This window comes from Paramisgurnus dabryanus, chromosome 10, assembly GCF_030506205.2.
Source record: "Paramisgurnus dabryanus chromosome 10, PD_genome_1.1, whole genome shotgun sequence".
In the NCBI taxonomy this organism is placed as follows: Eukaryota; Metazoa; Chordata; class Actinopteri; order Cypriniformes; family Cobitidae; genus Paramisgurnus; species Paramisgurnus dabryanus.
In genome coordinates, this window is record NC_133346.1 from 21,145,183 (window position 1) to 21,155,670 (window position 10,488).

General features: G+C 37.5%; 1 protein-coding gene across 1 annotated transcript in view; it reads right to left on the reverse strand.

The window, feature by feature from the left end:
* Nucleotides 1-5,810, reverse strand: part of dbh (dopamine beta-hydroxylase (dopamine beta-monooxygenase)) — a 31,354-nt gene extending 25,544 nt beyond the window's left edge. Inside the window, exons 1-4 of the mRNA XM_065290379.2 lie at nucleotides 4,561-5,810; nucleotides 2,990-3,136; nucleotides 2,021-2,278; nucleotides 1,488-1,664 (exon numbers count right to left, since the gene is read on the reverse strand). Of these exons, the coding sequence (XP_065146451.1) occupies nucleotides 1,488-1,664; nucleotides 2,021-2,278; nucleotides 2,990-3,136; nucleotides 4,561-4,887 (909 nt within the window). The 5' untranslated portion in view covers nucleotides 4,888-5,810. The remainder of the gene's footprint in view (nucleotides 1-1,487; nucleotides 1,665-2,020; nucleotides 2,279-2,989; nucleotides 3,137-4,560) is intronic.
* Nucleotides 5,811-10,488: the final 4,678 nt, after the last annotated feature.

Sequence of the window (10,488 nt, forward strand, 5' to 3'; positions counted from 1 at the left end):
CCTATTACCCAAGTTTTATTATAAACAAGTGTTGAATTTTTTTTTTATTTAAACAGTTACAAAGCCATATTTAGTAAAGTGGCATAAAAAAGTGTCTGCAGTCTTGTCTAATCCAACCAATGCATGCTAACCAAGAAGTCTGAGCCAATGACAATGCACACTTATAACTTATTAAATCGGATTTAGACTGAACCAGAACAGTCCTGTAAATCCATGACCATAAATTTAGATTTATATCTATGGGCCGATGCGAATCTCGTACCCTTATCTGTTTACTTTAAAACTCTTGTGTGAAAGATCTCTTTACATAACCGACCTCCCACCACCTCCAGTTTCTCACCCCATCCCCGCATCTTTCTCCCTTGAACACGCTGTCCATATCTCTTGCTCACTCCCCCTCCTCCCTTCAGCAGGCACCAAATGACGTTTAAAAATAAAATGATGAAAAAAACTGCAATTAACTAAAAAAAGGCCCCTATAATCTCATCTATTCAGCTTGACATTGGCAGAAAGCAGAACACATGATTTGTGTTTCTTAACTCCCGCGTAATCTCATTGGAAGCCTCGCTGTCTTTCTCTTCTATCCCGCTCGGCATCAGTCCTTGGCTCCATAGCTGATTTATCAGGACGCCTCTGCATTCAGATAGGCTCACCTTAAAACCATGACTGGCACCTACCTGAAGTGGGCGAACTGGCACGGATAAAGCCCATCTGTTTACCTCCTGAAAGAACTCCTAAAGATGTTCATATGCTCTGTTTTTAGCTAAATCAACTTTAAGGGGAAGTGATTTTAAGTGTAAAATCTACGGATTTGTTTAATTGGAAAACAACTAAAATCTTTAATAACCATATAGGCTTAATTTTAAGGACCCTGTCTTATACCCAGGGCAATGTGATGCCAGGTGCGACGCAAGTGTTTTTGATAGTTTCAGCACAATGCAGATATCATTTTCATGTCAATGTTGTTTAATGCACTTGTCCCCATCTGTATGCCCAAAAATCTGTCTGCCTAAAATGTGTTAAGCCAATGGTCGGAGGTTAGGTTGATTTTCAGCATTGTCTGACTTAATTTTGTCTCTGTGTTACACAACGCCTGCTAAATTATTCAGCATATCAAATCAGCGGTAGCGCTCATCTGGTAATCGGATCATTCTGATTGGCTGTTCGGCATAGGCAACCAGTGCACAAAAAGATAAATGTAAGTGAAGAAGCAAACAAATGATGAAGTGAAGAGAGATGTGGGGGAACTGTTAACCATTAAAATTCAGTTTAACCCAAATTATATATTTATGTATTATATTTAAGTTGTTCTTAACTACAACTACATCTGTAGTTGAAAAAGTTGCCTTTGTATATTCCGCATAATCAAATTTAGCATGTTGCTAATGGTTGAGAGATTTTTGGTTGTACTGTTTCTTTAAGAAAACCAGCACTGTGTTTTTCATGAATGTGTTAGGAGAGATTTCGCATTACAGTAGCATCCGTACCTCGGCTCCCATGGCCCAGGCAGCCAGAACGTGTCGGCAGTAATTCAGTTTGGGGGGTTTCATCTTAGAATCGCAGGAACCGCTGTATTGTGGCACGGTGTCCATTTGTGGGGAGCATTCGAACACTTCGATATGATGAACAATGGCTTCATTACCAGGAGTAATGACAGATTCGTACTATAAACAAAAAAGGGGCACACAGAAAAGTTAGCACTAAATGAAGACACACAGGTGCCATATTAAGAAAATGCTATGCTTCCCAATATATTATACATTGTTATATTATGTGATTGCCATAGAATTGCTACACACAGCATTGGGTCAAACAGGGTCAAACTCAGCCGTTGGATTAAATGAATCCAGAAAATGTTAATATTTGATCTAACAACTGGTAAAAACAACCCAGCATTTTGGGTTGAAACAACATAGGATAATTTAAATTACAACTGGCTGTGTTTGTCGTTTTTTTGTGTGTGTGCATTCATTTCTACGGCACAATAAAGTAGGGTGAGATACGTGACGTTTCTATTTACCATGACAATGTGGTTCTTGGGCATATTTGGGGGAAGCTGATAGATGTGACACCAGTATGTGGTCTCCTGTGTGGGGATGGTGACATCAGGGGCCAGGACCTCCAGGCTGCGAACATCTCTTGGTAGAGGAGGGGCTGGAGTGTCTGGACGCAGGAGGAGGACTGGTTGGACACCAGGTTGGAGACGGGACACGTTCAGCTCGTGCAAAGACAGGACCGGGCGCTCAAAAATGGCGTAAATTATGTGGACGGTGCCTTCCTGAAAATCAGATCTGATCAATCCTAGTGTGCAAATGCTCAGAAATAAAGTTGTTCCTTAAAGTTCACCCCAGATTGGAAATAAGCCCATATTTTACTCACCACCAAGCCATCCTGCGTATATATGAATATATTCTTCTTTCAGCCAAACACATGTAGAGTTTTATTAAATTATTTCCTGGGTTTTTGTGTAGTGGTTGGATATATATACCGTAGCAGGACATTTTAAATGCCTCACCACCTTCTTTAAAGGTGCAGTGTGTAATTTTTAAAAGGATCTCTTGACAGAAATGCAAAATAAAGACCTTTTTATAATGAACCGTTATGTTTTTATTACCTTAGAATGAGACGTTTTTACCTACATACACCGAGGGTCCCCTTATGTGGAAGTCGCCATTTTGTGCCGCCATGTTTTTACAGAAGCTCTTAACGGACAAACTTTTTCACTAAGTTGTCTCCGTTGATGACATGTTTTTCTGGTGGCGGCTACCATAGCTTCTCTATGCGTTACAAAAGCGAGGGGTGAGCAGTGGACTTCGCACCCTCACCACTAGATGCTGCTAATATCTACACACTGCACCTTTAAGAAATGGCCTCTAGTTATTTTACGCAATAGAATATTTAAAGAAACACTGAGCACATTTTTCTCTCTTTACATTTTAAATGTTCTCTCTCTCTCTTGTTTACTACTTTGATGTATGTGGTAATGTACCTCTATGACGTAGTCGTGAGGGTCACATGTGCTGAAGGGTCTTTTGAAGAGCAGAAAGAAGCCTTCACTGGAGTGATGAGTCTCCAGTAGCTGATAGTCCTGCTGGGTGTCTAACATCACCCGACCTTCACTGTCACTCCATGCATCCTATATAATTTTTAATACAGTCACAAAAAGTCAAATTCATATGCCTAAATATGCGTATTCGATCACACACGCATGTAAATGTTTTTATTATTACTGTATCTATACAAACTATACAAACATGTCTCGATGTGATGGTTACAGGGATTCTTATTCGATATGCAATAATAATAATTTACAATCTGACACCACATGCATGCTTTTTAAAATATATATCAAGACATGACTTTACAGAGTGTTTTTGTAGTTCAACTGGTAAAGGGTACGCTGGCAACAGCAAGGTCATAAGTTCGATTCTCAATATATGAATAAATGAGCTTTGCAGTAAATACAGAGTAGTCAAAAAAGATACATACAATATGAAATATACAGTAAATACACTGTAACAAAAATGCAGCATGACGTTAAAACAACTTGGTTTTGCAAGTCAATTCAACCAAGTTTTTTAAGTGTTGACTTGTGATAAGTTTAAATAACTTAACAATTAGACAAGTTAAAATTGTTTAACTTTTTTTTTATATATGTAGATTTTTTGACATTATATACTGAGAATATACAGTATAAATCATCACATTTTTAATATTAACAATAATATATATTAAATGCGAAAGATTTTAATACCAAATAAAACATTATCCATAAACATTAAGTTATTTCCATATATGCTATAAAAACACGGGTTCCACATGATTGAATTAAGTTTTTTTAAATGATTTTTTTTACTTGTTGCATCTACATAATTCAATTATGAACACTGGTTCAACATAATTGAATCACATTTTTTTTTACATGAAATTAATGTTAATTAATGTCAATTTTATTTTAAGAAAACTTTATTCAATTATGTTAAACCAGTGTCTACAAGTTTTTATTTTCAGTGCACTGTAAAAAGTGGACAACTTAAATATGATTTCAATTGGTAATTTTTTTTTACTTAAAATGTCACTTTAGGTGAAAATGTTATGTTGAATAAACTCTTAAGTGTTACCAATTCAAGTAATATTTCAAGTTGATCCAACATTTCACTTTTTACCATGTAGGCTTTAGTTTCACTTTAGGTAAAAATGTTATGTTGAATAAACTCTTTGAGTGTTACCAATTCAAGTAGCCTAATATTTCAAGTTCATCCAACTTTTCACTTTTTACCGTGTAGGCGTTTTCCAAATTAAGCTAAAGCCAAAAACTGTGTACAAGGCTGAAAATGATGTGGTAATAGTTAAGTAATCCTAAAGGCTCAAAAAAATGACAATTATAGTTCTGTACGGTCTCATGAGGGGACATAAATAATAAGAATTCATACCGACAAAAAATAATGATGCATTTATTTATATCTATAAATGTATTAATAGTACATTTAATCTTGCACCAACCCCTCACCAAGCATGGATAAATGATTACAGAGATAATTGATCCTGAACTGTTCCTACCCCAAAATAGGATTTGTGTCCATCGTCCCAGAGAAGGACCAGGTCGGCATTTGTGGGCTCTCCTCGATCGGACATTCCCAGCAGAACGCCATGGTGAAGCTCTTTTACCCTCAGCTCTATGTAGATCTCTTGAGTGGGATAGCTGATGTTCCAGGACAACTCCAGCTGACCAGATGGATCTAACAGCATGTGATAGGTCAGTGATGGTCTGGCGTAGGTGGTAGGTGCTTGGTAAGATGCCACCAGGAGCACCACCACCGTTGCCATGAAGGTGAGATACATAAGAGTGACGTCTTGTAGGCGCAGCTCCTTGTTCAGCAGACGCATTTCCTTTGTCTCCTTTTGCTTAAATTTTCAAACAGATCTTAGCGTGTTCGGATTTGTGCTTTTAAGATCAGGTTAATCTCTAAACTCTTTTTTCAGGGGAGAAGGTCTTTGTTTTGTAGATGCCCAAAGATATCCACGTTCAGATCAGTCCCAAGTCTCTTTTCTTCTTTTACATATCGTCTTTTGAGTATGCTCTTGTCAGTGTTTCTTTATAATCTTCTTAGATTATGTATCCAGTTTTTTTCTCAGTTGGCATCTGATTCTCACTTTAGTCTTCAGTCTGACCTGACTTCAGTGTTTGTAGACTCCTGTCCAGTCAGACTCTCTCTCTGGCTTTTAAGAGCAAGACCCCCTACTTTATCCTGGCTAATTGTATTAGCTGGGTTAACAAAATCCAATTGTTTATTTTGCCCTCTGGACAAACTTTTTCTTCCAGCATCTGCTTTTCGTGAGCAAGCGGGGTACACCAATGGCGGATTTCTGCCTTGGTTTTTTTACCTAGCTATAGATGTGCACCTAACTTAAAAAGATGTAGATAATGTAACTGTGACTCTGTTTGTGAAATCCAGGTTAAAGTCTCATTATTTTATTATTGTCATTATTTGAGATTAGGAGCATTAAAGTTTGATTTCACTCATTGATTTTAATCTTTGACATAATCTCAATATTAAAGATAGCAAGAGAATATTAGAGACTGGAACGTCATTTTAGACATAACTGTATTACTGGACTAATATTTATCTCCCTCCCAATAATGTAAGAAAGCCAGTTTGTTCTTGGCTGGTTTAAAATTATCAGAAACAAAAACGTTATGTAAGTGAATGGCATTTCGAATAGTGAATGCCTAGTGATACAGCAGTAGATTTGAACTGCAATGATTGGTCAATTTGAGGAACATTTGTCATTTTGCACATATACTGGCATCTCAGGGATTGTCTGGGACATGAACATGAGGTCTAATGATGCATAAGAACAATAACGATGCCTTATTTTTCTTTAATAAAAAAGCTGCGCCCATCATTACTAATAGACATGAAATCACAAATTAAGTACAAATGTAAATATATGTTGCATATCACTCATAATCTTTAGTACGATTTGATAAAAGATTTGGGTTTTGATGGATATTTGCTGATTGACTGACTCCATAAAAAAATAAGTTTGGGTCTTACACAAAAAAAGTCAAAATGAAAGGTTGAAGTATGTACCATTATATGTGTATTTATAAATACGTACTTGTTTCTGCAGTATTTCTTTTACAAAATAGCAATTCAGTAAGCACAGATAGCCACTTAGATTGCATTAAATAGACACTTGTGAACAAAAGATGCATTAGCTTGAGGAGGTTACCATAGCAACATTAGACTCCTTGAGCACTTCCTATTAAGATAAGTATCAGAGGGCACATACAAAGCATATACAGTATACTGTCATTATGTACCACGACTATAATTTGCAGATGATAAATATATCACAAATAACATTAAAAGTCTTTTTAAGATACTGTGTACCATTGTAGCCCAGTTGAACCTCAATTATGCCCAAAACATTATTTTGTACTTAAATGTATTTCACTTAAAGGGACACTCCACTTTTTTTGAAAATATGCTATTTTTCCAGCTCCCCCAGAGTTAAACATTTGATTTTTACCGTTTTGGAATCCATTCAGCTGATCTCCAGGTCTGGCGCCAGCACTTTTAGCATAGCTTAGCATAATCCATTGAATCTGATTAGACCATTAGCATCACGCTAAAAAAATAACCAAATAATTTCAATATTTTTCCTATTTAAAACTTGACTCTTCTGTAGTTACATCGTGTACAAAGACCAACAGAAAATTAAAAGTTGTGATTTTCTAGGCGATATGGCTAGGAGTTATACTCTCACTGACGTAATAATCAAGGACTTTGCTGCTGTAACCCCTCGTTCAGACAGCCAGCGATGTTATCGCTGTGTGTCGCCCGTCTCTTTCAATGAAGCGTTTCTAAATTTGCTTGTCATAAACAAATGAGTACCATCCACGCCAGTAACTGACGAGAGAAGGATGACGTGAACTCCACTGCTTTGTTCTCATTGGTAGTCGCTATCGAAAGTCGCTTGACATTTGCATAAAGTTAAACTTTTCTTAACTTTCTCGCGTCGCTGGACACGCCCATACGGTCGCCAACGGTCACTTTCGCTCGTGTCGCCGGAAGTCGCCAGGTTTCCATTGAAATGAATGAGATCGCGTAGCTCTGCTACTGCTTGTCGTTGGCTGTCTGAATGGGGCATAACATGGCTGCAGCAAGCGTAGTGATATTATGCACTGCCCGAAAATAGTCCCCTGCGATTGAAAGTAACCAAGGGGACTATTTTTGGGCAGTGCGTAATATCACTACGCCTGCTGCAGCCATGTTACAGCAGCAAAGTCCTTGATTATTACGCCAGTTTGAGAGTATAGTTCCTAGCCATATCTGCCTAGAAAATCACAACTTTTAATTTTCCTTCAGTCTCAGTACACGATGTAACATTAGCGATGCTAATGGTCTAATCAGATTTAATGGATTGTGCCAAGTTATGCTAAAAGTGCTAGCGCCAGACCCGGAGATCAGCTGAATGGATTCCAAAATGGTAAGATTCAAATGTTTAACACTAGGGGAGCTGGAAAAAGAGTATATTTTCAAAAAAAGTGGAATGTCCCTTTAAGCATGTGTGACAAAATTATACTGTCCTATTTGGTTTCAGATTTAGTATACTTCAAGAAACCAACACCTTTGCCTTCATACTCTTACTTGGCTTTCAAGAAATGAAAAGACATTGAGATGAAACACTTGCAGTATTGGCCACTGAACTGCCCAAAAGTCGCATGGACACAATCCAGCTGCTGCCAATTGTGCTGTCTCAATCAAGAAACATAAGAGTAAAAGCTTATTTTGGTCCCTGTGGCAACAGAAAGAGGGGCAAGAGAGGAACAGATGCTCATCTGTGCCGTTAATGAAATGAAGTTTTAGGGCCAGAGGGGCATTTGGTGCCCCAACGACGTGACTGTTCTGTGGGCTGAGAAACAGACCATAAGGCCTATGACACACTAAACCTGGCCTGTTGTTCGACTTATGTGTCACAACAACCGATAAAATGATTTTTACATTTTGTAAAGATAATTGGAATGTTTTTGTTTTTTGTTAATTAGCTAAATTTGCTACCGTAATGCTCTATTAGGGTGTGGTAGGGTGGCTAATGTAGTTTTGGTTGCTCACTACACCAATTCAGAAGAAAATCATGCACACGTCTCCATGAAATTCTAGTCACTTGATATGGTTCGGGTCTGAGTTACTTTCAAATATTTTGAAGTTTGAATAATAACTAAAAAGAAGGAACAGAAACCATAACAATTATATCTTCTTACTTCTATAAAAATAAAAAATAACTTTCAACAGGTACTGTTTCGGGATTGTAAAAACTATAACTGTATAAGCAGCACTTCTTGTATAATTGCCTCCATATGACAAGTGGCTTTATTGTTTCCTAATCTTTATAAGTCGCTTTGGATAAAAGCGTATGCTAAATGCCTACATGTAAATCTAAATGTAAGCTAAAACTAAAGACTTGAATGCTGGAGAAGAGAGAGGACACGTTGTCTTGAAAGATAACAAATGAAACATTTAAAGACAGGAAGTGTGGACGGAGAAATCAGATTGACACTTAAATGGCCAAAATGTGTTTACCTTGAAATAAAATGGGTTTTGCAGGAGAAGCACAAGGAGGGGAGAACATGAAGATACCTTAACCTGTTACAACAAATGGTCAAAAAATGGTCCCTATGCTTTCACTGGGTTTCAAAAAGTACACATTTGCGCCTAAAGAGTTCATATTAGTACATCAAAGATATTGGTACCAAATGTGTACATCTAATGATACATATAAGGATCTTGGACCAGGACTATTTTTTGACAGTGTAATATAAACAGCAACATTTAAAGGTTTACAAAACATTTGGACGTCCAGATGGAACGAGTGTATGTGCTAGGTTGCCTTTTATTCAAATGTAGCATTTTCCTCTTTATACTTATGTATTTCCATGTCACACACAGATGAACTTAATAAGGGGGTGGGAGGGGGCAGGTGATACAAGCACACATCACTGAGGAGTCAGATGGCCTGAGGCACAAACTGACATTATCCAGCTTATAATAGTCACTCAGTCAGTCAGCATTATCTCAAACAAGCTGGACACGCACACACACAGAGACACATAAAGTGTGTCCAGGTCTCAGGAGAGACGTATATTGGACACAAGATGAAAGGAGGGGTGAAATGGAATGGCTTTGGCTCCACCTCAGGTTTTTTATATATAGGAGCTTTTATATAGCTCAGTCCCCACCTGACTAAAAGTTATAATACGTTTTGTTTAAAGGTATAGTGTGTAACTTTTAGGAGGATCTCTTGACAGAAATGCAATAAAATATACATAACTATATTAACAGGGGTGTATAAAGACTCTTTATAATGAACCGTTATGTTTTTATTACCTTAGAATGAGACGTTTTTATCTACATGAGGGTCCCCTTACATGGACGTCGCCATTTTGTGCCGCCATGTTTCTACAGAAGCCCTTAGCGAACAAACTTTTTGTCTTTGATGATGACATGTTGGTCCTGTGGGGCTAGCGTAGCTTCTCTATGTGTTTTAAAAGTGAGAGGTGAGCCTTGGAGGCGTTAGTTGCGATTTGCAACCTCACCGATGCTGCTATAATTTACACACTTCACCTTTAAACTACATTTTTGAGTACAGAAAAAAATGAGAGATGAAAAGAAAGAAATTGTGGGCAAATGTATGCTTACACTTACATAGTATGTAAAATAGAGGCGAGGCCTACAGCAAAAAAACTTTATTTAATTTTTATTTCCTACATTTGTTGATTAATTGTCAAATAAAAATAATTTATTTTTTCTCTAGCCTCCTGAGACTTTCTGAAGCATTTTGAGTTCTCCAAAGAACCATTCAGTCAAAGGTTTTTAAAAGAAACATTTCTTTCTTACATTTTTATAGTCTAATGAACCTCCCAGACAGCAGACGACTCCAGGACAAAATTGGCAGCACAGATGCGGATCCGGCCCGGGGTCCTCTGCTGCTGTCTGGGTTGTTTCTACTACAAAGAACCTTCTGTGGCACAGAAAGGCTCTTCAGATTATAAAGGTTCTTTTAAGAACCATACACCCATAAATGGTTCTTTGATGACATCGTGTAGTACCTTTATTTTTAAGTGTAATCTGTATATTTTAGCAGGTGTAATTGAGACTGGTTTCAGCTAATGGGCCATTTTTAAGCATTACAAAGTTAAATGAAAAATGTCTTTCATTCTGGAGAAGTTAATGTTTTTGAATTACATTACATTTTTGAATTACAATTAAGGAATATGTTGACCACCATTGGACCACAGTCACCACACAGCGTATCCTGTGCCTAGATATGGAGAATAGAAGCACATGCAGATGTACACTTGCTGTGTGTATCCTACCGGTCATTATCGTGTTGGCAAGAATCAATGAGCAGGACTTACAGATGGGCTCCTGCTTATCTTGGCCTTTATCCATCTCTGCAGCTTTTGAACAACCTCAGATT